We start from the raw sequence: 26,141 nt of genomic DNA on the forward strand, positions 1-26,141 counted from the left end.
AACTTCGACAACTCGAACAAGCCTTGGCAGCCACAGTGCAGAGCCCAGAGCTTGTCTGGCGGGGCCACAGAGAGGATTCAGCCAGAAGTGCTGCCCAGACACCCAGCTCCCCTCGGGTCCAAGGCTTAGACCAGGGCCAGACCTCCTCAGGTTGGTGTAGGAGAGAAGAACGTGGCCCTTGCAGACCTGCTGAGCACAGCAATAATTGTGCTTGCAGTAGCTCACACTGGCTGGACCTCATTACACGCTGAGGCTGTGCTCTAATTTTTTCCAAGATTTTTTTTTTCCCTGCTCTTAAGCAAGCTGTAGGAAGACTTGTTGGCCATGCACGGTGGAGGCAGCAGGAGATGTCACCTGCCACCCAGAGGTATCACACCTCAGGGGTCACGCTTGGCCACAGATGCTGGTGTTTGGTCCCGGAGTCTCAGCTCCAGCTCTGGAAGCAGGTGTCTGTGAGCAGGGGTGCAGCGAACGTTTTGGGGAGCTGGGCGAAGGGATGCTCAGAAGCAGCTCAGAGAGGAGGCAGTGCTGCCCTGAGCTCGTCTCGGCTCCCCAAACCACAGCCTGCCACTAGAGGACAACACACAAACACGTGTGAGCCTTGCAGGAAAACTTCCACTCACACGAACAGGGAGAAGCTGTGTCTGGAGCTCCCGGTGCCTTCAACCAGGGCACGGTACAGCCCGCATTACTCACAGCAAACTGCATTTTCAGTGAGAACTGGCTGAAAAGCGACACTTCCACCCTGGAGGGACTTATTGGGAATTCCAAATTTGCCATGGAAACATGGAAGCTCTCCGGCCCAAACAACTCCACGTCCAGACTCTTCATGCTGCCAGGAGCCAGGCGACACGCTGGAATAAATGAACACTTCAAATCTTAATGCCGATTAGCGGGTCTCAGAGAAATGAGACAAGGAAATGAAGCACCACAACTGAGCTGGAATAAAAAGCAAACAGAAAAGTTGGAGCAAAGTGTGGCATGCAGGGCAAAGCCCTCCAAATTCGGGCTGTGTTGCTCCAAAAACAATGTGAAAAATGTCATTGAGTCAATGCCTTCCTGAGGAAATGGCTCTGTTTCAGCAGAATGGCACTTTTCAATAGGAATCTCTTTAATGTGATTTTTAAGAGCTCTATTAATAGTGTGCTCAGCCAGAGCCCTGCATCCCCAAGGAGAATTCACTGAGCGAGAAATTGTCGGGGGCTCGCGGTGCGAGCTTAAGCTGCCCAAGAAAGAGAGATGGGGAAATCGTAGATAAAAGCTGCAATTGCAGCCAGGAGCAGAGTGATAGGCCTGACACTTTCTCCAGATTTACACCAAATTCCTGGCTGCTGTCGGAGCAAATTCATCCATGTCAGGCCATGCTAAAGCCCCGCATCAGGGCTGGAGGAAGGGTTTTCCGTGGACCCAGGGAGGAACCTCTCTCTTAGGGCTTCCCGTCCTCCCACCAGGACCCCTCCATCCAGCTGGCAGTGTTTTACATTTGGAGCTGTCAAAATACATCGCCAATGTTTAATTAATGACATCTCCAGAATTGCCTGCCATGGAAGTGGCTTAATTCTAATTAAATCAGTTCCTGCTCCTGTATGAAAATCCTCACTCCTCCGCACTCGGTGACAAAGTTTCCACTGACTTCAGCGGTGATAGGGTTTCATCCCGGAGACTGCAGGATCTGAATGGATTTCACAAACAAAATAACTTCAGGTCCTGCATCACCCAGGCCAGGAGCCCTCAGCCGGGGTCTGTGCATCAGCCCCAAGCCCTGGGCTCGATTTGGAGCAGACCTTTTCAGAAGAAGAAATATCCACTTTGGATAACCACCTCGAGTATGTGCTTCAGCCATGTGGCATCTTACCGTGGCACAGCCACAGTGGGTGCACTTTGCAGCCACCCACACCTGGGTCTTTCTTTCTCTGCCTGTGCCCCATCCCCTTCCTCCAGGCATGGCTCGAGGAGAGGCAGAGGGAGGAATTCACGGGCACGGAGGGAGCCCAGGTCCGCCACCAGTGGCCCTGCAGGCATTGCGTGGCCCCGTGGGGAGCTGCAGCACACCCTGGGACCCTGGCTGCAAGCCCCCACTCCACGGACTACTGCTATTTTCAGCCCTGACTGCTTTACCTAAGGTTTTCTACCTCCTGGGGGGGTGAACACGTTGCTGCCACTAACACAGCTCATACCCCAGCTGGATCCGGGCGTTGCTGGACCCAGCCGCCCATCAGCATCAGCACCGCACCCCATTTACCTGGAGAGTGCCCTGGAGAGGCCCCTGTTGAGCTCAGCACCTTGAATCTGCTGCTCCATCCCTTGCATCTCCCACCCGGCCCCTGCCCAAGGATGGAGACAGAGAGAGGGGAGCGAGGTCGGACGGACAGACGGACAGATGGATGGACAGCCCTGCAGCCCTGGGTACAGCAGCTCCCAGCAAACAGCTCCTGCGCCCTTCTCCCAGCTGCACCCTGACTTTCCTGTTGCAGCTGGGTTTAGCAGCCAGCGCAGACACAGAGTCCTTTATCTGGGGTTATATTTCAGCGTCCCAAAGTCTGGAGCCCTTGAAGTGCTGGTTGGGTACTCCTATTTATGCTCCTCTGCCCTGCCGGAGCCAGCTTTGCCTTCCCCTACCCTGCTATCTCACAAAAACATTGTTACAAAACAAGCACAGGTCCCGGAGCTATGAACAGGTCTTTATTTGTTGAGGTTTCTTTTTCTTTCTTTTTTTTTTTTTTTTTTTTTTTTTTTCTCCTTTCTTCCCTTTGAATGAAATTCCTGCCAGCTCTAAGAGAGAGAGAGAGAGGGAAAGAGTAGAAAGTTTAACTCCTCCCATTGGAGTGTCTCACGCCCCTGCCCAGCCCTTGAAACCCAATAACCAAGATCATTCAACAATGCCTTCCCTTCCCTGCCTGCATCCTTACTCCTCTCCGAACCGCGGGAGGCACGGTGCCCGCTGCCAGTGAGGGACCTGGGAGCTCCCCTGGGTGCAGCCCAGCCCGGGGACGGGGCGAGCCCGCGGCTCCTCGCACGCTCCCCACCGCTGCAGCCCGGCGAGGATGGAGCAGCTCTTCTGGGGCGTCCTCCTGGCCTCCTCTGCCCGCTTCCAAGCGGTGGCCGCGGAGCCAGGTGCGGCGCCCTCGTGCCCAGCCCAGTGCCACTGCGAGGAGGATGGGGTCATGCTCTCGGTGGATTGCTCCGAGCTGGGGCTGCCGGAGGTGCCCGCCAGCCTCAGCCCCCTCACGGCGTACCTGTAAGTACAGCCCTTCGCTCTTCCTTTCGCCTCGCGTCTTTCTCCGGACCCCCCTTCGTCAGCTGCGGTTTTCCTCCGGCTCGGAGCTTTGCGCCACTTTTTCCCGAAATTAAATTTCCTCTGGAAATTAGAAACAAAATACAGAAAAAAAAAAAAAAAAAAAAAAAAAAAGGCAGCTATAACTCCAGGACCTGCCAAGCTGAGGCAGCTCCCCCTCCTCCCCGCGCCCCTCTGCAAACGCTGTTTATATTGCGATGTTATGCATGCTTTGCTTCTTGATTACAGTGGATCAGAGGAGCTGATTTGCTGGGTAGATTCTGATTGTCTGAGAGCATAATGGAGTATTTATGCTGAGCAATTACTGCAAACTGCTCTGGGATCCTTCTGTCAAACATTTCAATAGCCGTGATAACTCATGGCTTTTGGGGTTTGGGTTGGGCTGGCCACCAGCAGTGTCCAAGTTGCCTCTTTAAAATGAATATTAAAGTCCTATAAGAGATGTAGGAGTTTTGGTGGTTTTTTTATTTCTTCCCCCCTCTCTGGTTTGAATTAAAAGTTCCTAATTGTCTGAATGCTTCCCATCCTCTCTGGTATTAATACCCCAAAGGGTTACACTACCACAGGGACTGGTGGGTCCCTTTCTAGCCCCAGCAATGGTCTCGGTGGTGCCATCAGGCTGAGGATATCCCCAGGGCGAGCAAGGGACTCCCCAGGACGATCCCAGGCTTCGACCAGGAGAAGAAATCCATCTGTCTCATGGAGACAGGTTGGCCCTGGCATGCCCTGGGGAGGATGCTTGGCCATTTGCTGAGCAGAAAGGGCAGCAGCACTGTCCTCAGCTGCGCAGCAGCAGGCTGCTGAGGTCCTTCCTTGCCTTTCCCAGCCAGGGATGCAGCGAAGCAGCTGCCGCGTGTAGCAGATCATGCAGGACAACCTGTAGTCCCCAGGCAGTGCTGGGTTTGTGCTTGTTGTGCTGAGAAGGGGCGAGTGTCCACGCGTGGTGTGCAGACCGTGTGGCTCTGATGTTCCTGGCTCATCCTGGGGTGCAGTTACTTTGCTGGTAAAGCCAAGCACCCTAAGAGGTTCGGGAAGGGCTTTGCAAAGCCAGGTCAAAGCTGCCATGGCTGGATAAGAGCTTTGCCCGTCCTGCTTGCCTGAGGACATCGCTTTATGTACTGTGCTGGGCCAGCTGAGAAAGAAATAGGACAGGATGATTTTCACCGGAGAGCATGAAAGATGAGAGAGCCGTGCAATGCAAGCTGCGTTTCCGTGGGAGTGCAAACCACGGAGCACTTGTCACACGCGGTGTGCGCTGCGTAGAGGTATTGCACTGCACAGCCCCTGGGGCTAAACCTGGAGCCAGCTGCCTCCAAGTGAAAAGTCACCGCAGCTCTTGAGCATGTCCTGGTGGCCGACAACATGTGGGCTGTAAGCCGGGGAGGCTGCAGAGCTTTGCAGGTTTGTCCTGCGAGGACAAACCACAGCCACGACAGGAACCTGCTCCCAGTTTGCAGACCCGACTCCCCGCGGCCGTGGTGCCCCCATCTCCGCAGAGAGATGAGCCCCAGCAGCCTGGGAGCCCCCGGAGCACGAACCGAGGGCCAGCTGGAGCTAAGCTGCTCTCCTCACCACATTTACCCTGAGCACAGCATCAGAGCAGGGATGCACGAGGGTACAGACCCCTTGTGCAGGGTGGCAGCGGGCAGGCGCTTAAAGATGCTCTCGGCTTTTGTCAGAGGTCTGGGAGCTGGGCTTTGGGGCAGCCCAGCAGCAGGCACCAGCAGCAGCACCTCCGCCAGCTTCGCGCACAGGGTGGCGCCAATGACAGCGGTTTGCCGGAGGTGCACCAGCCGTGCAGCCTCCCCAGCCCGGCACCTTGCAGGGAAAGCGGGGGCTGCAAGGACAAAACCCGTGGGATCCAGCCAGGGAGGTGGCGGAGGGGGCAGGGTTCTCCTCCTCCCCTCAGGGCTGGGGCTTTTTGGGGAGCCACAGCACGTTCGCTGCGGGATTTAAGCAGCGCCTGTGAATTAAGAGCCGAGAAGGTGCAGAGGAGGGAGGAAGGCAGGATGTTCTGGGAGTTGTTGGGAGAACGGAACTGGGTTTTCTCCCTGCTTGTCACTGCCTTCTGGGGTTACCTTCAGCAAGTCACGTAAGGCTAGTTTCTCGGTTACAAGGTGTGCAGCCAGGGCTGGTTTTTCAAAGCAAATTCGCATAAGTTTTGTTGGAACTGTGGGTCTTCAAGAGAGATCTAAGCCCTTCATGTAAATTCAGGTGGTAAATCCACACTCAGATATGTAAAGGAATGCTTAGATTTTTTGGAGAGCTGCAAGTGCTGAAAAGCAAGCCCTGTAATGTCAAGGAGGAACCCGGAGCAGGAGGGCAGCTGCACCCACGGCTTTTACAGCTCCTTTGCTCCGTGCCCTGCCTTCTAAGCAAACTGTGGGTACTCCTTTCTGTAAAGAGCAGGGCTCCCTCGGGTGCAAAATAAAAGGTAATAACCTCTGATTAGACGCTGCCTCGCCACTAATGAGCTCGCGTTCATGCCCTGTCCTGACAGCGCTGTGTCTCCGCGGTGCCTGTCTCTCTCCAAAAACCCTGTCCTTGCTCATTCGGGCACCTCCCTGTGCCTGAGCCTGGGATCCTCCAGGTGGGATCAGCCACCCAAACCCAAACTTTTCCACGGGAGGGCTCAGTGGTGAGCTCGCAGCTGTGGTCAGGGTGATGGGAGAGAAGCAGGTCGCCTCTTCCCAGGGGGACCTTTCCAGGAGGCACCTGGGTACGCTGGTGACTTCTTGCAGCCCCAGAGAGCCCAGGCAGCCAGCCCAGCTGGGGCTCGGCTCTGTTAGGTGAGAGGAACCCATGGGCTGGTCTGTGTTGCTCAGGGCTTTCTCTAGCTGCAGCCGCCCATTTTGCTGTAGCAGCACAGACCATCCCCTCTGCCTCATCACCTGGGGGCTGCTGACGACATCCTCAGGACATGACGAGCTTTGGGGGGTGAACTGGGTCTTTGCCTGGCCACGAAATGCTGAGGTTCAGCACCGTCCTATTCAGCTACAGCCAGAGACCCTGCAGGCTGCATCGACCCAAAAGAGCTGAGCTATTCAGGGAGGAGAGCAGAGCTTTAGCTGGCGTGTCAGCACGTCCTGGCAGCAGCGTGCCAAATATCACAGCTCTGCCCGCCGTGGGCAGCACCGTGCGTAGGGGAGTCGCTTCTGGGGCTGGTGGGGGATCTCAGGGAGGACAGCAGCAAGCCAAGAGCACAGGAGGCTGGAGCTGCGAGGGGAACGTCGCATGGGCTGGGGGAAGTTGGCCTCTGGGTATGGGGCTGTCCCTGTGCCTCTCACCTGCTGCTGGGCACGGGGCTCGGCTGGGTGAAGGTGCTCAGCACAGCGTGGCCCCATGGCCCTGGGATGGCATCTTGTCCCCTGGGATGGCATCCTGGTCCCCTGGGATGGCATCCTGGTCCCCTCTGCCCCCTTGCAGCCCCTGGTGAGAGGGACTGGAGGCAATGCTGGGGGGTGAAGGGATCCCCTCAGCTTGCTGAAGCTGCTCCTTCCTCACCAAACCAAACGGTGCCGTTGCTGGTTCCAGCCAGGTCCATCCTAGGGACACAGTGGAGTGTCCAGCCATGCCTGGCAGCAAACAGGGGAGCTCAGAGAAATGGAGTGCCTGTAAGACCAATGCAGGACACCCTCAGCAGTGCCCACAAGTGGAAAGGCGATGGCAGAAATGTCACGATCACACGTTTGGGTTCAGCGGGCCCGGCAGTGAGCACACATCCAGGCCAAGCAGCAGGCGTGTGCCTGGGACAGGACCCAGCCCCAGCACCCTGTCCTCAGCCCAGATGATGGGGACACGGGGAGGAGCTGGAAGGATTGCCCAGAACCAGGAAATGTCTTAGGTAGGAGGACACAGATCCAAAGCCCTTCTCAACAGACCCAGCTTGTGACACTGGTCTGGGAACTCCCCATCCCCAGAACCACACTGACAGTCACGTCCTTCCTCAGTTTCCCCTATGGCCAGTGCACACCCCGCAGTGAAGCAGGCAGCTCATGGCATGCAAGCGAGGACCTGGGGCACGGGACAGCCTGACGGGGTTGTCAGACCACGGCTGTCCCAGCAGGGTTTGGGGACGGCTCCTCCCTGCCATCCCCAGGCACCTGAGGAGGCTGCCTGGACAGAAAGCTTCCAAGGGGAACGGGGCCAGGAGCTCTCAGCCCCGTTCTCACCTTGCAGAGACATTTTAAGGCTTTGCCTGGAATTTAGCAGCCCCCTGGGAGCCCTGGGGCAGGGCCCCTCTGCTCCCTGTGCTGCCCTCTGGCACCACGAGCTGCACAGAGCCAAGCCAGGGATGCTCCGACATGAAGCTGGGCAGCCTCTTCCCCACTCGCACAGCACCAGCGCAGGGAAGGAGCGAGCAGAAGGTGCCTTTTGCCTGGTATTTCCATTTTCTAAGCAGCCCAAAACTGTGAGCGGGTGGGGGAGCAGGTTTTCCAGAGCCACATGTGATGCTGGAGCAAGACAAGCAACAAAGGAGGTGACTGGCACACTCCCTAGGGGAACAGAGGGAGCTGCTGAAAATGCCAAGAGCACCAAGCCCAGACACCCCCTTTCTGGGCATTTCCAAAGCCACCCCTGGTCCTGGTGGCCACGGCGATGATCTAAGGGCTAATGAACTCCTGAAGTCTCTGAATTTCCAATGAGGTGGAAACTTTCAGGTTTTCGGCAGCTCTCCGTGTCCTCCCTCCTCCTCCCCATCTCCCAGCCTCCTCTGTCATAGGCTCTGCTCCCTTGAACCCCGATACCATGAGCTAGAAAAGTTTGGGTCCTGCAGTGGTCTCCTGCAAAGCTGCAGCTACCCCGGGCTGTTGGGATTCACTGGACATTGAGCTCTCCAGAGAGCAGCTGATCCTCAAACAAGGGCTGCAGCCCCAAAATGCTTCCAGCTACCAGAAGCAAGGCTGCAAGTGACAGGGTGGCGGGCTGTGGCTTCGGTACTGCAGGTGCTGGCCGAGTCCTTCCCAAACTTTCAGTTCGAATGGAAGGAGGCATCCCATGGGGGGGTTTGGAGGAGGCAGCAGGGTGTCCGGGGCACCGGGTGTGAGCAGATGTCCACTTGCTGGTGGGGCGCTCTCTGAGGAGGGCTGCGGGAGGTGGCAGGAAGGATCTGCCCCATCCTAAAGCCAGCAGCTGGTACCCAGGTCCCTGCAGGAGAGGCAGCAGCCAGGCCTTTGCTGCACTTGCTCCGGAGCCGGCAGTGAGCTCTGCGCTCCCTGGCAAGCAGGGAGCAGGTGTACGGACGAGGAGCGCAGCGGGGAGGGCAGCACGGCGCCACGGTTAGAGCAAACCTGCACGGGGCCGTGGCTGTGCTCTGGGCTGGACAGCCACTTGTAAATCCCAGCTGCCTCCTCCCAACATTTCCACCCTGCAAACTGCAGCAGGGCAGGCTGGCCGGGACGGCAGGAGCCCAGCGCCTCCTGTGCAGGCTTTGGGGGATCCTCCACCGCTGCTCCCATCGGTGGCATCCAGCGAGGACGGGATGTGGCAGGTCCCCGTGTCCCCACGCTCCCTTCCAGCTGGCAGCTCCGTGTGGAGACCCTGGCTGGCAGGAGCTGCCACTTGCCCTCTGTGTGCTCCGGGTTCAGCCTCGGCCCTTTGGTCCTCACCAAGCCCCTGGAGCTTCCCCATGGAGCCATGTGCACCGGGCACAGCAGAGCCGGGTTTTCTGCAGCATCGTCGTCGTGCACTTCCACTGCAACCGTCCTCCTCCATCCGCCCCCCCCTGCTCCTCCCTGCCCGCCCCCCAGGCTAAGCAATATGCCACAGCCTTCCCTCTCTCCCTCCTTTCCTTGAAGAATAAGCTCATAAATCTGCCCAGGGCAATGAAAACACTGAGCTCATGGCCCTTAGATCTGTGCGGGAGGAGCTCTAGCTGGCGATTAAAGGAGTTTAGGGTTTTCTTTGAAAAGCTCTTTGATTCTGGCAGAGGCTCTGGTGCCAAAAGGCAGCGAAGGAGCTGCAAATGCTTCTCCCCCCCTGCACCTGCCTGGGTCAGGGAGCAGCAGGAGGGTGGAGGAGGGAGAGGGAAGCACGGCACTTCCCAGGGGGCTGCGGCGGGGCTGCGGGACCCCCGGCACCCCCTCCAAGCAGGGAGCATCCTCTGCCAGCACCAGGCAGGTGCTTGCAGCCACCCTTCGGTGCAGGCACCTCAGTCACGGGTGCCAAAATGCCTCCTCTGCCCCAAGGAGCTGCCCCGGGTCCATCCGTGGAGATGCTGGGCTGGGTCTCAGCGAGCCAGCAGCCCAGGAGTGGATGGACAGACGGACAGACAGACGGCCTTCCTCTTGGCTGCTCTCAGACAGCTCAGAAGGTATCTGAGGTGGGCGAGGCTGCTCAGGGAGCTTGAAATGGGAAGGCGAGCTGCCTTCGTGCAACACTGCAGGCAGCCCAGGAGCCCGTGGGGAGCTCCAAGAGCAGGGATCCCCACTGCGATGCTCTGAAACCTGTGGGAAGGAAGAGGGGAGGATTGTCATGGCTGGGAGGAGCCTGAGGTCCCGGGGAAGGAGCTGAGGTTGGCAGGAGCTGAAATGGATCAGGAGCAGCCTTCCCGAGGAAGAGCAAGCACCTCGTGCTGCAGCCAAGCCAGAGCAGAGCCCACCCGAGGGGAGGCAGGTGCTGTGCCTGTGGTGGGGGGCAAGGGGAGGACACGGGGAAGCCCAGGCAGTGCCTCCAAGCTCACAGGGATGTGCCAAGGAGCCAGGAGGAGGTAATGCACAGCCCTCTCCTGAGCCACCAGCACAGGCTCTGCTGCCAGTGGTGAGGGAGGGCAGCCCTCCAGCCTCCCCCCTCCAAGGGACAAGGAGCCTCCCCAGGCACCAGCAGCTCTCCATCCCCGTTTGCCTTGTTTGCCGTCCTTCCTGGAGCTGTTTAAACCTCTTTGAAGGACTTGGAAATGAAAAGCAGCCCCCATGGGAGTGGAACAAGCCAGACACACCTGTAAGGTAGGACCTGCTCGAGGGACCTGTTCTCTCTTACTGAGAGCAACCACGGGTCCCACTACAAAGAGACCCTGGGGAGACAGAATAGTTTCCAGCACTCGATATCCCCGTGGGGCACCAATTAGTAACATTCCCCTTCATTCAAAGGGAAGGTGAGGCCCGAGCACCGCATCATCCGCCAGGGCTGTGCGTGCTGGCACCGCGGGGCAGGGCGTGGAGGGGAAATGTTGGCTCCTCCGCTGAGCGAGGGTGGGAGAGCAGGGGGTGCACACACAGGGACAGGGAGTGGGTGCCCCCCACCCTCGTCAGACAGTTTCGTAACATGGCTCTGAGCCCCCGGGACGTTCTCCCTGCCCGGTGCCACCTCTCAGCCCAGGCAGTGCCCTGCAGTGAGCCAAGCCAAGGTGTGACGGTCCTGCGGGATGTGAAGGCACAAGCCACCTTCCCCAGGATGCTACCCCGTGTCAGGATGGCTCTGGCTGTAATTGCATCCCACACGGGACAGCTTCAAGAGATTTCCCAAATCTGGGCACTTCTCAACCTTATTAAAGCAAGTTTTCATCACAGCATGCGTGAAACCAGCAGGAAAGGCTTTTGCGTTTTCAGGCAGAAATTTGTCTCCTATTTCTCACAGGGAACAAGAGAAGAAATCCTACTTGCAGGGTACAATCTCTGCCATTCTGCTTTACCCTGCTTTCTGCAGCGACTCCCCAGCAGCATCCTCTGTACCCCAGGCAGGTCCCCACAGCATCCCCTGGGCACCCGGGCAGCACCGTGCCAAACAGCCTGCGGCCGGGGCAGCAGCGCTCAGCCGGCATTTCCCAAGGGAAGAACGAGGTGCAGAGGCACATCCCAGGCTGCTGCCTCAGACACTGTCCCAAGGGGCTGTCCCCATGCTGGGATGTCACCTGCACACGCCCCAGGTACCAAAGGACAGGGACATTCCCTTAGGGTCAGGTGTGGGGTGTTTGCTCCACCTGCAGCCGAAGGTGTCGCAGGACAGGAGCTGATTTACAGGAGCGGGTGAGAATTTGTTGCACTGTTTTCCTGCAGCAATGAGTCCCGGGGACTGATGAGCTTTACCAAGCCTAGTGGCAGCCTTGCTGTCCCTCACTTTTTGGCTGCTCAGGGCCAATGCAGGAGGTTCGTGTGCTGCAGGTGGCAGCTGCAGCTGCAGCCCCGCGCGGGGAAGCGCCTGCCAGTTACGGTGGTGTTGTTCTTCCATGTGGTGTAAGACAGCAGAGGATTTATTAGCGACAAAAGCATGAATGCTGGAAGCCTTGATTTATGGAAGAAGGGGGAAAGGGAATGTGTCGCAGCCCATGCTGGGGAGTGAGGTGTGTTTGAGATGAGCTCATTGTGAAAACTGCCCGGCTCCTCCGTGGGGTGCTCTGGGCACCTGGCAAAGCCACAAGTAGAGGCGCTCCTCTTCCAGCAGATGACTTTCCACTGACTGTCTCTGTGGAAAGGGCTTCTCCTAGACGAGGCCTGCCACAACTGCATCCCCTGGGGACAGCCTGATGCCCCAGGAGCTTTGGCTCCCTTGTGGTGGGAGAGGCAGGGGGCTGGAGGGTGGCATGAGACACCTGGGCTCTTTTCCAGCCCCGTGGTTTACCCAAACAAGCCCTCCCATCTCCCTGCACTTCAGCCTCCCTCCCATTAAAACACTAATAAAGAACCCTCCTCTAACGTCCTGTGAGATCAACCGACTACATAAGCGCTGCAGAAGAGCTAGAGACCCCCAGTGCTTTTCAGCCACATGTCCAGACCTCTCGAGCTCAAAACACCCTTCTGGAAGTTTATTAAAAACCTCTCGAGCTTTACATTCGCCCCGTCACGCCACTAAGGAAGGCGATACTGAACTCGGACTCGTAGCCTGCCTTTCATGCCCGCTGACCTCGCCGCCCCCCGCTCTCGGAGGCAGCCACAAGCCGGTGCAGCTCCCAGGCATTCCTCCGCCGCCGCATCCCGCGGCTCCTCAGCAGCTCGTGGGCAGCACCGGCGAGCTCCGCGGAGGAAGTGAGCTGATTCCCGAACCCAGCTGGGAAGCGGCAGCTTGGCCAGCCTTCCCGTAAACCCCAGTTCTTTAATCTCGTGTTTTCTATAGGAAGCCACCTCGCTCTCAGCGTACTCCTTCCTGAACGTATGGGGGTAAATAACAGCTATTTCAGCTCTTTGAGGAAACCAGAAAAGGAGGGGAAAGATTGGCTTGGATTAAACAGATTTTTTTTTTTTTTTCAGGTTTCCCATGCAATTAAACCTAAACCAAACCAAAACAAAACATGTTTGCTTTGGGTATCCCTGAAACATTTTGTTAATACCCCCCCCCAAATAAATAAATAAATAAATAAATAAATAAATAAATAAATACCCTGTTTCATTTTCGGGCTACTCCAAAATCTTTAAACCCTTTTAAAATAAGAGCTTACAATGAAAATTTCCACCATCTCCCCTCCTTTTTCTTTCCAGCGGAGAGTAATTTTTCTGCAGATTTCCCATTGATTGAAACATTGTGGGTTCTGCCTGGCCTGGGAAGTCACCCAGCTGAGCCTGTGCGTGACTTGTTTTTCCTTTCGGTCCCATTTCCTCCTCTTCTCCCCCCGCCGTGCAGACACGCGGCTCGTGGGAGCATCCTCCGCATCCCAGGGCTGCGCTGCCTTCCCAGGGGGACCAGAAAGTGGCCAGGAGAGGGGAGAAAACACTCCACGAAGGCTTCTTTTGGCTCCAGAGAGCTCTCCTGGCTCTTCTGACTCTCTCCAGCTACTGCCAAGGCACCTTCGAAACACCTTTGAAACGTCTCCAGCATGTTGGGCATTGTGACTGGGCTGGAGGGGAAATCCACATTCCCTTTGAAGTCTGGATACTTGAGCAGTCTTAGAATTATAGGGCTGTAATATACAGGAATGTGTGGGGCTGTAATTGTGACTTAGATCCTTGGATGAAAGGTGCTATGTACATGCAGAAGGTATTATTATTATTGCTATTATTATTACTATTATTATTACTATTATTATTATTATAGGGCTGCAATATGTGGATTGGAGATGAAAGTCATACTAACAGATCCTGAAATATGAGATGTGTCTTAAGGAAATTTCAGCCTGGAATTAGGTTTTGTCTACATGGGGGGAGCAGAGCTTGCTGAGGCTCCTGCACTGACAGCTGTGGGGTTTTTATGGCAGGAGTCCTGCATACAGACCTAATTCCCAAATGTGCGTTTCTCTGACTGTCAGAAGAGTGTCTGCAGGAGGAGCTATTCCAGAGCAGTTTATGCAGGAAAAACGAATAATAATAATAATAAATTTAAATGACATTTTTCACACATTTCAGACTTTTTCAGCATTCTTTCTGAGCCACCCTGAATGCTGCCATCACAAAATGAGGCCCTGGGGCATGAGCCCTCCGGCATGCGAGACGAAGGAGCTGGTGGTTCCAAGCAGGGCTTAGGGGTAGGGCTGGGAACTGCAGCCAAGCCCCAGTGTCGCTGAGCAGCAGAGAGCTGTGTGTTCTTTGGTCCTGCACCCCACGGCCAGCATCCTCAGCTTGTCATCCTCTCCCCAGCCACCAAGCACACCTCTCCTTGAGCAGCCCGGGAGCAGAGCACAAAGGAAGACCGGGATCGGCTTTGATTTTTTGTAGGGTCTGTGGCTCTGCGCAGCCTTTGCCATCAGCCTCAAGTTGTTTCTCCTGCCATGTTCTGCACTCACATCTCGTTAACGTGGAGGGACTTAAGTGAAGCCAGGCGCTGAAGTGGGACTCTCCATGACAGCCCCACGATGGTTTTCCCCCCTGTGTCACAGCTCTGCAAAGCGTCAGATTTCACCCTCGCATGCAGCTCCAGATGCCCCTCCTGGGGAAGGTGGGGGGAGGATTTAGTCTGCTCTGATTTCCATCAGCTTTGAAAGCCCAAGGAAAATCAGCTGTTTTTTTTTTTTTTTCAAATGATCAAAGATTTTGGAAGAAGGTCTTGGCTCTCCTGCTTCAGGGGCTATCATCTAGGAGAGTGCAGAGGTAGGTCTGCGCTCAGCTGTGCTGCAGAAGAGCTGAGCCAGAGGCATGGGAAGCAGGTGGAAGCAGGAAGGGCAGTTTGGCTAGAACCATTTTCTCCCTGCATGAGGCTTCTCTTTCCCTGGGTAGTGATGCTGGCCTTGGTTCGTCCCTGCCAGCTCTGACATGGCACTGGTACCTCACCGGTGAGCTCCAGGGGGAATCAAACCTCCTGAGCCCACCTGGTCCCTGGAAAAAGGCAGGGAACAGATTGAGCTCTGATACACCCAGAGATGGGCTTCAGGCATCCTGGCCTCCGTTTTCCTGCAGTGTGGCATGACCCAGCAGGCATTTCCATGTTTTAGCCTGGAGCAGCTCTCATTTCAGTTGTCTCTAAGATCTGATGGCAAATAGTCTCATCTGTTTATCTGCAGGCTCTTTCAGCCTGCATCTCTTACTGATCAGGCACTGCAGTGCCCAGCACAACGTGCAGCAGGGCAACCATCTAGCAGCTTTCCCCTGGACAGATTCTTCCCATAAGGGTGTGTAAGATGCCAGCGGTGGAGGTGCAGGAAATAAGTGTGCCAGCAGCCCTCTGGGGTGCCACTTTGCAAAGGAGTTTCCTTCTCACCTGTTGCTGTGTCTGCCAGCTACAAAATGAGGAATTGAACCCTCCTGCAAGGAAACATTCATATAGCCTTAGTGTTATAACGATGCTTTGTGGTCTTTGAAGGAGCAGAGGTGGATCTGGAGTGCCAACTGGAGCCACTTTGTCTCCAGAATCAGCTCAAGAGCCTTAGAAGAAACATCTTCTTTGAGAGATGTCCAAAAGCTTATCCTAGATGCTACATTCAGATCAAACCAGAGCTCACCTGCAGAGTAGATGCTGTTTGGAGAGCACAGCCATGATACGGGGACTTGGGCACAGCCATGCAGCAGAGCACCGTCAAGCAAAACTCTGCTGAGTAGAGACAGGCAGATCATTGCCAGCCCTGAGATCTCAGGGGTGCACCTGGGGCAGGGCATTGTCCTGGACACCTGAACCTCCAGGCATAAAAGAATTTCCCCAGTCAGATAAATGCCAAAAATCTTTGCAAGAACTGTAAGCAGCAGATGTGCCTCCGGTGGAGCCTGAGACTGCTGCTGTGCCCCAGCCTGGCAAACAGGACACCTCTGTGCATCCCTGGGCAGATCCCCTTGGCTCTGAGCATACAGGGCTCTGGGACGCAAGGATCCCCACGCTGTACGCTGTTGAGTTCTTTCTTCATCCACTCCTCTCCCTGTCAGTTTGTCCCAAAGCTTTCTGACCGAGGCATGCCACACATGCTGGCTTCCTGAGAACTGTTGTATTCTTCCAATGTTGTTATTTCATGTGCTTCGTGAAATCCGACGCGCAGGAGCAGGGCATCTACCTGAACCGCAGGGGCCATGGCAAATCGGGTCCAACCACGGTGGTTTGACCTTTGCTAAGCTCCCACTGCCTGGGCCAGGCAGGCTCAGCCCCCCTGCCCTGCTCTTTCCCCGTTGCTCTGGTAAGTGGAGCTTTTCCCCTGGCAAACCAGCGTCGGTGATTCACCGCCGCCGCAGTGTGACCCACGCAGACAGGCGCTCCGGCGGCAATGTGCGCTGGAGACAGGAAGACTCTCGTTACCCACTTGACAGCAGAAGAAAGGCTTTTCTTGGTGCGCAGGGACCACCCACTGGAGAATGAGGCAAGGCAAGAGCCGTCACGCTCTGATGTCTTGTGGCTTCCTGGTGACACCATAGAGTCTGCTGCAGCTAATGGAAACCTGCTCGTTACTGGGGGCAGCAGAGATCTCGCTGGGACAAGCCAGCTCTGGGCATCTCTGACGCACAGCCTGTCCCACCAGAGGAGCTCCTAACCCCCTGCTGGGCCACTGCTGGGTTTGGCTGGAGAACACCGCAGCCCAAATGCCTGCAGGCGTCTTGTTGCCCTCAGAAGGCAGAAGCATGGTGAGGAATTCTGCTGGCGTTTGTCTCTTACCTTGGGTTGGGCTTTTCGGCCAAGAATCCAAGCTGCCACGAACAGCGAGCGGAAGGTCTCCTCCTCTGCTGTCATAAATGCTCTGAGTCTTCCCCTATAAATCATGCACAGTCTCGGGAGGCAGGGCCGGGATGCTTGCTAGCCACAGGGACCCAGGCTCTTCTGGTTCCTGGGAGGGAAAATACTGGCAGGATCTGTAGTCCGCTGGGAAAGGGGTCAGAAATGGCTGGGCTGTATCACCAGCCCCAGCACTGGTGCCCCAAGGGAAGGCTGCCTGCATGGGCTTCGTCGGCAGGAGACCGGCAGGAGCCTGTCTGCCATGTGTCCCCAAAACCGAGACGGATCCCTTGGGTTGGATCCTCAGTTTCTGCTGGCTGGGATTTCACAGCTGCTGTCTTTGAAATTTCCTCATGAAAAGGCCAAAAGTCCAAGGAGCATTTTTCAAAAGCTTTCAGCCATAATGTTTCATTTTGGGAAGTCTTTAGTCTGAAAACAGATCATTTTCAGCCAAAAATGGCTGAAAACCACCAGCAAATTTCAATTCTGATAAAAATGCTGTTCTCTATTTGACAGTGTCAACAACTGTCATATTTTGCTCCTTGCTCATTACAGTTTCCTGAAAGAGGAACCAAATGTCTCCAGGCAGCGATCCCCTGGGCTCCCAACAATTTATCCATCTCTCTCACCCAGCACAGTGCCTTCTCCAGGGACCGCTTCAGTTACCTCCGAAGTACAAAGAAATGCAGGAAGCTGTGTCTGGCCCAGGGGTCTGTGTTGTGTGTGGACAGGAACGTTATTTATTTAGTGTGTTGGCTGACGGATTGGTCCACAGTAAGATTTGTCTCAAAGAGGAAGGATAAACCACAACTCCGAGTGGTGCTGGCAAATGAAGCCTTGGCTCAGAGACTGTGATAAATTAGGCAGGAAACTCAAGTGTTTTGGGGCAGTAATAGAGCCCACAACTATCTGTGAGGGTGTAGGAGTAGCAGTTACTGCCTGATGAAGCAGATGGGAGCACAGACTCACCCTCTGACTATGTCCTGGGCCCCTTCTTCGCTGGCAGCCCAGGATTAGGGATTTAGCAAGCCAACAAGGTTGTCTCAAGAGGAAGGGCAGAACAGAGTGGCTGAATGGCTCCTCAGGAGGCATCATGCTACAGGCCAAGGAAAAGGATGAGATGGTCTGGTCTGGAATGTCTCAGAGGTCAGGAAGCAGTACGGCTCGGTCCTCACCGTGGCTGCAGTGTTGCCATCTGGAGAAAAGCACAAGAGCTTGGATGAGTTGCAATGGATTTGAGCTTCCCTTGCAGTGGGTTGACCCTGGACAGCAGCTAAGTGCCAACCCAGCAGGATGGGGGGGTGAGTCAAAGGGCAAAAGTGAGAAAACTCGTGGGTCAAGATAAAGAATTTAACCGGTGAAGCAAAGCTACACACACACACAAACAAGGCAAAGTTAGGACTCCATTCACCACTTCCCATCAGCAGGCAGATGTCCAGACATTTCCAGGAAAGGAGGGCTTCATCATGTGTAATGGCGAACAAGCAGCATATCCACAAAAGCTCCCTCTTCCTCCTTCTCGCCCTGATCTTTTATTGCTGAGTGTGGTTCCATATGGTCAGTTCAGGTCTGCTGTCTCATTGTTGTTTCCTCCCAGCTTCTTGCACACCCCCAGCCTGCTTACTGGGAGCACAGAGTGGGAAAAAAATACTGTGCAAGCACTGTTCCACAACAGGCAAACACCAGTGTGTTTTCAACACCTGGTTTAGTCACAAATCCAAAACACAGCACCACACTGTCTGCTACAACGAAAATTAACTTAATCCCAGCCGGAATCAGTTCACACCTCCATTGGTTTGCCGGTCCCTAATTTCTCTCTGGCAGCTTGTTGGAGGCTGGTGGGGAGGGCAAGGCTCCGCTCACGGCTCCTGCTGTCACTGCATGAATTCACGGTCACGGCCTCCCACAGGAACGCCTGCTGTGGTGTCCCTAGAGGTCAGTTCCTAAAACCACCTCATAAAAGAAAGAAGAAGAGTCAAAGACAGACAAAAAACGTATTGGAGTGCAGTTCTTCATAACCAGGGTACCAGTTCTGCTTCAGAACTGGAGTCCAGATTAAATCATCCTTTATTTCATCCCATTGTTGGACTGGTTCCTCCAGGTCAAGGCCTAGCTCATTGTTGCAGCTGCGGACAGAAGTCTGCTTCTGACTTGTTCAGTTCATTCACTTCACATCCAGCTCTCTTTGATGTTGTTCATCAGTTAAGTGACCTCCTCCTTGACCATGATCCTCACAACTCTTTAGGGCAGGAAGGGATTATTATATCTTGTAGCTCCAGCTCCTTTCCCACAGCTGGTTGCAGCACAAGCCTTCTAGGGCAGGGCCCACACGTACCATGCCTTTTCCCAAGTTCCAGACAATAATTAATGACTAATTATCACATTCTTCTGCCTGGCAGCTATGAGGGAATGGCTGGGAAGCTTTGTGTCTCAGGTCAGACTCGGTGTCATCAGAAAGCTTCACAGGTGCCTTGGGCTGTCCTGGCTGCTCCTGCTCTCTGCTACAGATTGAACTTTCACCAGACCCTGCAGGTCCATTATTTGACCTTCTGAGGGTTTTGGTGGCCCATGGCTTTGAGTTTTTTTGGCAGGGGGATGACACAGACCTCCAGGGCTGGGACTGCTGGTCGCCACAGCCTGAAGTAGAGCTCCAGGTATTTTTGCTGTGAGATCAGGACCTCCAGGAATCACAGCACTAGCAGACGCATTGATATACACCTGAGCCATGCAGCAGACCTGAGAGGAGGCCTGTCTCTGCCCTGGAGTAGCTGTGACATTCCTGTGTTAGGCACTGGGGATGCCCCATAGCTCAAGCAGATGGAGACTCCAAGCACTCTGTCGTCAGCCTGGCACATCTGGGCCTGATGGAGAGCCAGACCACGGCAGCTGGACCTTCCAGGTGACCATCATCTGGAAGAAAACCTCAGAAACCCTTCCCCAGGGCAGAGCCATAGCTTGGCTCCTGCAATGTAGAGCTGTGAGAGGCACCAGGTACATTCAGGGAATAGAAACATGAAAACTGAGTGTCCAACATCCTCCCCAAATGCAGAAAGGAGCCTTCATGGAGACCAGGTCTGAGTAATGGGCACAGGATCCTTAGCCCAGTGAGGCAGCTGTGGCCAGCACAGCAGGAGTTTGTGGGGTCAGAAGGTACGGGGAGCAGCAGAGCACCCTTTTCTCCACACCTCAGCCACCTGAGGGTACCTGCAGCGACAGCCTCGCTGCATACCTGGTGTTTAAGCTTCCCTTGGCCGGGTGCTGCCTGGGACTTCCCCAGTTCATATCCAGCAGCTGTGAACAGAGCCTGTCTGCCTGTGGCCTTTGGGGTGGTGGGGCTGGAAATAGTGTAGCCCTCAGGAACCCAGAGTTTTCCATGGTCTCCGTAGCTCCCCTTTGCTGGTCTTCTCTATGCCAGGGAACACGTTTCATCGTATGCACTGAATTTCTTACAGCACCCACCACCCTTTCCCTGAGAAAGGGCTGCTTCCTGCAGGTTTATCCTAGCAGCACTGGGCTCTCAAATATTGTCATCTTGGGATATTGCCGGCTTTTAGCTGTTGCTCACGCTGGTGCAACTTGTCTGGGCAGGACAGGTGAAGCTTTGGTGCATGAGCAGAGGGAGTGCCACTGAGTCACCTGCAGGGCATCTGATCTCCAGACGTGCCCCACGCACTTCACTGCTTTTCTCCCAGGAGATCGGGCCACAGGTGCTGGGGTCATCCCTTCATTGATCCGTATCTAAGAAGGGAGGGAGCAGACCTGGCACTCAGGGCTTTCAACTGGAGCAACATCTCTGCCAGCAGGCAGTTTCCCACGTCCTGCAGCTGCCAGGGAGCTGGAGCAAAATTTGCGGGTGGGGGGATCCTCTCTTCTTCACGTGGAGCAGCTCCAGGGCCAGTCCCCTACCTGGCTCCGTGGGGAGGAGATGCTAAAGAGCAGGAGGGGGCTGAGCCTGCAGTAGGGAGGGTCCTCGGCAGCTCTCTCCAGCTCAGAGCCCTTACAGGTCCCCTCTTTGCTGTCTGTAGTTGGTGGCAGTGCCCCTCAGGCACTGGGCGGGTGGTAGCCAGGACCATGGGGACCCAGGCCAGGTGGCACTGGGCATACTGGGGACACGTTACTGCAGCTCCAGCAAGCAGACCCCAGCCCCTTTGGTGGGTCAGGGTGTCGGTGCGGCACAGGCTCCCATGCTGGTGAAAATCTCCCTGGAGCAGAGCTTCATGTCCCTGCTGTGAGCACCCTGGAGGGAGAGCAAGACCAGCACTGCCCTTAGCATCTCCTTTCCAGCACAGTAACGCTTTGCTGCTTCGTGTGGGGGTCCTGGCTCCTGCCCCTCTTGTGCCCCCCTGGCTGTCCTGCACAGCTTCCCCTCTAGAGGAGGGAGGGGACAGCCCAAGCTGCTGCTCAAGCCACCAGCACCAAGAGCTGAGTGGAAACAGCACTGAGCACGCAGGCTTTGGTCCAGCATATGGCAGCCAGAGGTGGGAGGTTTGCACAAGCTCTGCATACGATTTCCTAATCGGGGAGAGCATTAGGAACATGGGGCCTGCCCATAGATCTTGGCCATTGCCAGGGTAAACCCCCACAGTTTAAAGACTCCTTGTAATTAATGAACCTTCCCATTAAGTGTCACAATGGAACAATTCATTATTACTGATGTGTGCAGACTCTGCATTCCTCTGGCTCTGCTGCCTTCTACAAAAATGTGGAGACAGATCTATTTAGAGATGAGCCTGTCTCATCTGCATTGTCTTTGGTAATTTACTAATTCCAGGTACAGTTCTCCAACTCTTTGGCATTTACCTGCTTCTTAATCCTCTACATCTTAGCTTCCAGCTACTGCAGCCAAACGGATTTGCACTGGATCACATCTGTCAAAAAAGAGGAATTAGAAACACCCTGCTTGAGGGTCCCTTCACTGCTCATACCACAGCAACCAGCAGAGATGTCACAACACGAGCTTTAACTTCCACCAAGTACAAACACTGACGGATTTCTGCTGTCAAAAGCTTCTGATTTTCCCCCAGAATTTTAAATGCTGCCTGAGAGTTTCCTCGTGGTAAATCAGGTGACCTTATACAGGCTTAGTGTCTGTCTTGCATCCATTCAGGAATAAGTCCAGGAATAAATTCAGGAATAAGTGGCACTGCTTTGAATCCAGTGCAAGGGAGGCAAGTGCTGTCCCAGCGCCAGCACTTGCAGGCAGAGGTGGGATGTCCTGGGTGAGCTGGAGGATGCCTCAGTTCTGTGGGGCTGGAGCAGGGTTTACTAGAGGGAAGGCAGAACAACAATCTGTGACCATAAGCGGGAGCCACGTCCCAGGAACAGCTTTGTTTCCTCTACCTGGAGGGCACTGTGCCTAGGACAGAGCAGGTCACCTGTTAACAGTGTGCACCCAGTGGAAAGGGAATCCTGTTCTCACAACATTCTGCACCCATCCTGCACGGAGCTGGGAGCTGAGTGCCTGGTTTGCAGTCTGCTGAGGGAGGTGCAAGCCCTGGAAACCACAGATGCAGTGGGCTAGCCCAGTACAGAGGCTAGAGACCTATCAACCACAGCCAGGGTACTTTGGCAGCCTCAAGATAGGGTGGATCTGCTCTAGCATTTTGTGTTCCTGTCTCATTCCCCATCTCATCCAGAATTATACTGGAGACAGATTGAGTCAGTGCTGTGATTTCCTCAATGCACTGTAATTGTGTCAGGGCTATACCCCGGATGAGATTTTATCTGGGGGACTTATCTCTTTTGCTTATGTTACCCTTATTCTGACTCTGGAGAGTGGCTCCCTGTTTCATGCACGTGCTCAGGGCCGAAGACAGCTTGTCTTCCTAAGAACAGTAAGTCAATGGTTTCAATAAGTCTGTCGATGTGCAGGAGTCCGTGGCCTCCAAAAGTGGGCCTGACAGGCATGGCTAAGCAGAGGCTTTGCTAGCAGAGACTGCTCATGTAGGCAGCCAGCAGTTCACCTTCCTCATTCCCAACTATTTTGAATGTTTCTGGTCTCTTCATCTTTACAAGAAGGTGGAAAAGAAAAAGGAGAACCCAGTTCACTCAGTCAGCACATGCCTTATATCCTCATTGTCAGGGCTCACCAGGGTTTGAGCCTCTCTACTGAAGCAACAACTGAAACCAGAACAAAATGGGCACGGTGTGTTTTTCCAGGAAGAAACAGAGTCTTTGGCATGGGAAAGGCCGAATGAATGCTCAAGTCAAAAAGCATTAAGGGATGCACAAGCAGATTCTGAGGAGCTGCTGAGTGCTGAGTATAGGAAGGTATTGGGATGGCTACACCTGGATCTCATTATTTATCATCTAGGTTTAACACTATTGGAGATGGGTTCCCCAGGATAGGGAGACTCCAGACAGGGGCCATAGAGAAACCATACTTACCTGCCCTCATGTGGCCTAGATTTCTCAGCATCTCCTGGAGGGAGGATTTCCACAAGATTCTCAGTGGGTGTCCAGGAGTTCTCCAAAGTGGATTACCCTCAAACTAATGAAATACTGTCTGTAAATTTCTTCAAAATCCAGTAATTGTTGGATTTCACACTCCAGAGGATCACCAACTTAGACTAGAGGCTGGGGAGTGGTTTTTCAAATGCCTCTTCATGGGGATTCATGAAAGAGTGGAAGACGTCAAAGCAAGTAATTTATTCAGTTGATCTGAGCAGAAATTGTCAAAGGTCCCCCCTCCCCCCAAAACAATGGTTCAATTTTTAGGAGTGAAATTTGTAGGTGTTTTGTCTAGACTGTCTCTCCTTTGATGGAGTTGGAGACTCCTGACAATGAAAATCTGGCTGGGCTTTAAAGGCTGCCTTTGATTTTTCCAGATGGAACTGTAATCCCAGTGCACAGTCTGGCCTAGTCTGCTTCTTTGTAATTTAGGGGACTTGAGAGAGGAATCATTGATAGACTTCAACTTGTCACTGCAGAGAGCTGTACAGATAAATGAATGGAATAATGCTATGGAAATTGCGCAAGCAGGATAAAATATACCCAGTCACTCAAATAATGCAACACTAACCATCCCCCCAGAGTTTATTTTATTTATTTACCCATTACCTTAAAGTGAACACAGAAAAACAAATATCTCTGCTACCAAGAGGATAAGAAATTCTTTCCAAAATATGAGTCAAATCTGAGGCTTTCATTCAGAAATCAGAGTAGGCAGCAACTCTATAAGTTAAGAAGAGCTGAACTGCTCCCTTAGTAGCAGAAGGGTAGGTGCAGGGTAGCAGATGAGTTGTCTTGATTAAGCTCGTTAATAAGGCAAAAATCTGTTCAGCATATACAATACACCCCCAGGTGTCCCCAGGCATGGCAGGACAGTTGGAAAGAATATGGCAAGAAGTTTGTAACCCCTGAACAGCCTCCTGTGGCAGAAATAGGGCTTGCTCAGACCTCGATCCAAACAGCCCCTTCTGGGCTCAGAGCTGCCAGCCAGAGGAAGCAATCTCATGTTCACAGGCTGTGCAGGTGCCTTGCTTTGGTTGAAAACCAAATTCTTGAGTAAGCAAAATCATCTCTGGGTTGGCTGAGGGACCTAAACAGCTTATATTGACAAACTCCATGTGATTTTAAAACTCATCTCCAGGACCACACACTCCAGGTGATTTTAAAATGTATCTCCAGGACTGCACACTGTAGCTGGTTGACTTGAGTTTTTAACACAAAGCCTGCTTCCTCCATCTTCTCAACAGGCCAAAATGCAAGATGGTGAAATGAAAGATGGTATCAGGAAGCCAAGAGGGGTAGCAGTGGCTGAGTCTGATGCTCACCCTGCATTCCTGCCCTGGCTGGCAGGAGTGGCCCTTCTGCAGGCTGCTCCTTCCCGGTACACTTGGATTCAAATAAGGTCAGTCACTAAAAGTAGCTTGTGTAGGGAGGAAACCCTGGTTGAAAGGTCTTTAACTCAGCTAACGCTACTCCTCCAGTGCAATGAGAAACATCTGCTTTAACAATGAAGTGGTGGGAAGGGTCTAAGTGTATTCTGAATGGGACAATTATAAAAACCTGTTTAAAACTGTCATGTTTTAAAACATGTCATTTCCTAAGAAACCAGGGTGTGATTTATCTCCACCTAAAAAGCGTACCTAATACAGGCAGTATGAATCACACAGTAAAAGGACTCGCTTCTCTTCATGGGACTATAAAGGGAACCCAAAGCCTAGCTCAGATGTAGACTTGTGCTTTGTAGGCATCTAAATTGAGGTGGTGAGATTCAAATGTCCCCCTCTTTAGTAAGTCCAGGAATGGGAAGATCATTTGGCGAAGTCTTTAATTAATTGGTGATAAAAGTTAATGGAGCTAATAAAACACTGAAACCTAGTAACTGTCTTTGGCGTGGCCAAGCCCGTGATTTCTCAGGGTTCATTTCCATTGCCTCTGGGGAGGTGAGGGAGCCCAGGAATTCAGTGGAAGACCTTTCAGAACTTCACCTCTCTAATTTGGCATATCGTTTGTGACAACTCAAATACTCGGGGACTTATTTTACAGTCTGCTCAGGTTGGTTCATGTCCTGTGAAAAATACAATGCTGTTGTCCAAGAGTATTATTACAAAGGAATCTAATGAATCTCTAAAAAACATAATTAAAATTTTGCAAGGTAACTGCAGCATTAGATAGTCCAAAGGGCATGAGCAAATACTCAAAGTGTCTGTCTTTGGACCAAAAGATCGTTTTCTTTTTATCTTTGGGGGATACTCTTTCCAAATTACAAGATGTCTCTGAGTTGCAGGTTTGTAAAGACACTGACTACAATCTAATTTTCAAGATCAAGGGCAATGGATGTGCTTTCTCACAACCAACTCAGTTGATTTCCAAAACTTTGATGCACAATGGAAATAAGCCATCCTACTTGCTCACAAAAAGAATATGAGGACACCTGTGGCAAAGCTGAGGGACACATAAATCCTCTGTAAGGCTTTCAGAGGTGCTGTCCAAGTTCTTTCACGCTGACTCTGAGGGTGGCTAAACGAACCCAAATCTGGTTCCCAGGACCAAATGGTGTGGTCATCTGCCCAAAGGCAGGGAGGAGGGAAGCAGCGATGTGTCTCTGCAGCCAAATACGGTGCAGGTGTAACAAGCACTTGTTTTCTAACTCAGGAAAGGCTGGTGTAATGCCAATGACCTTTCCTCCCAAGATCATGACGGGGATGACACCACTTCTGGTGACATATTGATGGAGACAAAAATCAGAAATGAATAACGTTATTCACTTGTTCCAAAGGGTTAAAGATTGTGCAAGGAGAGACAGTCCACCCCCATGCACCCCCACCTCCCCCATGCCCTCCCCCCCAAAAAATAATTGGGAAATGGCATGAGTGAGCCAGACAAATTATAATAGCCAATTTCTTTTGCAATGTAATAGCAGCCACTAATAATAATATCAGCTTTTTGCAACACACAAGAAGCAGGCAAGCTGACAGGCCAAGAGGTGGCAGAGATGTGGAAGAGCTGCTCAAACACAGGGCCACCACCTTTAAATGGAATAATTTTCTTTGTTTTTCCCTGGAAAGAGGCTGCAGTAGGTCCATTGAAGTCAAAAGGGATGACCAGAAGCCTGGAGCACCTTCTTTCCAATCTGCAACGAAGTGCATAGTCTCAAAGGTTCAGGCTTCAGAGCTTGGCAAATGAAAGAGAAAGCAGATCTGTAAAATCAGGGAATCAGTTCTTTGCACTGCTTTGGAATCCTTGCTTTTCTTGGTTAGTCCAGCAGGTCTTGCTTTACTGCCCCAGCCAGTTTCACATGCCTTTGACTTAGGAGCTTAGGAAAATGTTCATTTTACCATCTCTTCCCCTCGTTTTCCTCCTGCCAGTGTTCAGAGCAGTTCCCACGCTGAGAAGCACTTTTGTGGAA

General features: G+C 53.4%; 1 protein-coding gene and 1 long non-coding RNA gene across 2 annotated transcripts in view; one reads left to right on the top strand and one right to left on the bottom strand.

Annotated features, from left to right (window-relative positions):
* Window positions 1–2,695: 2,695 nt before the first annotated feature.
* LOC118178625 lies at window positions 2,696–3,488 on the bottom strand. Its single transcript, XR_004756233.1, has 2 exons — window positions 3,237–3,488; window positions 2,696–3,145 (listed from the first exon to the last, which is right to left on the bottom strand). It is a non-coding gene; the product is annotated as an uncharacterized LOC118178625 (long non-coding RNA).
* LGR6 (leucine rich repeat containing G protein-coupled receptor 6) overlaps window positions 2,899–26,141 on the top strand; it is a 130,129-nt gene continuing 106,886 nt past the window's right edge. The window contains exon 1 of the mRNA XM_035347335.1: window positions 2,899–3,238. Within this exon, the coding sequence (XP_035203226.1) occupies window positions 3,045–3,238 (194 nt within the window). The 5' untranslated portion in view covers window positions 2,899–3,044. The remainder of the gene's footprint in view (window positions 3,239–26,141) is intronic.

Source organism: Oxyura jamaicensis, chromosome 26 (genome assembly GCF_011077185.1).
Source record: "Oxyura jamaicensis isolate SHBP4307 breed ruddy duck chromosome 26, BPBGC_Ojam_1.0, whole genome shotgun sequence".
In the NCBI taxonomy this organism is placed as follows: domain Eukaryota; kingdom Metazoa; phylum Chordata; class Aves; order Anseriformes; family Anatidae; genus Oxyura; species Oxyura jamaicensis.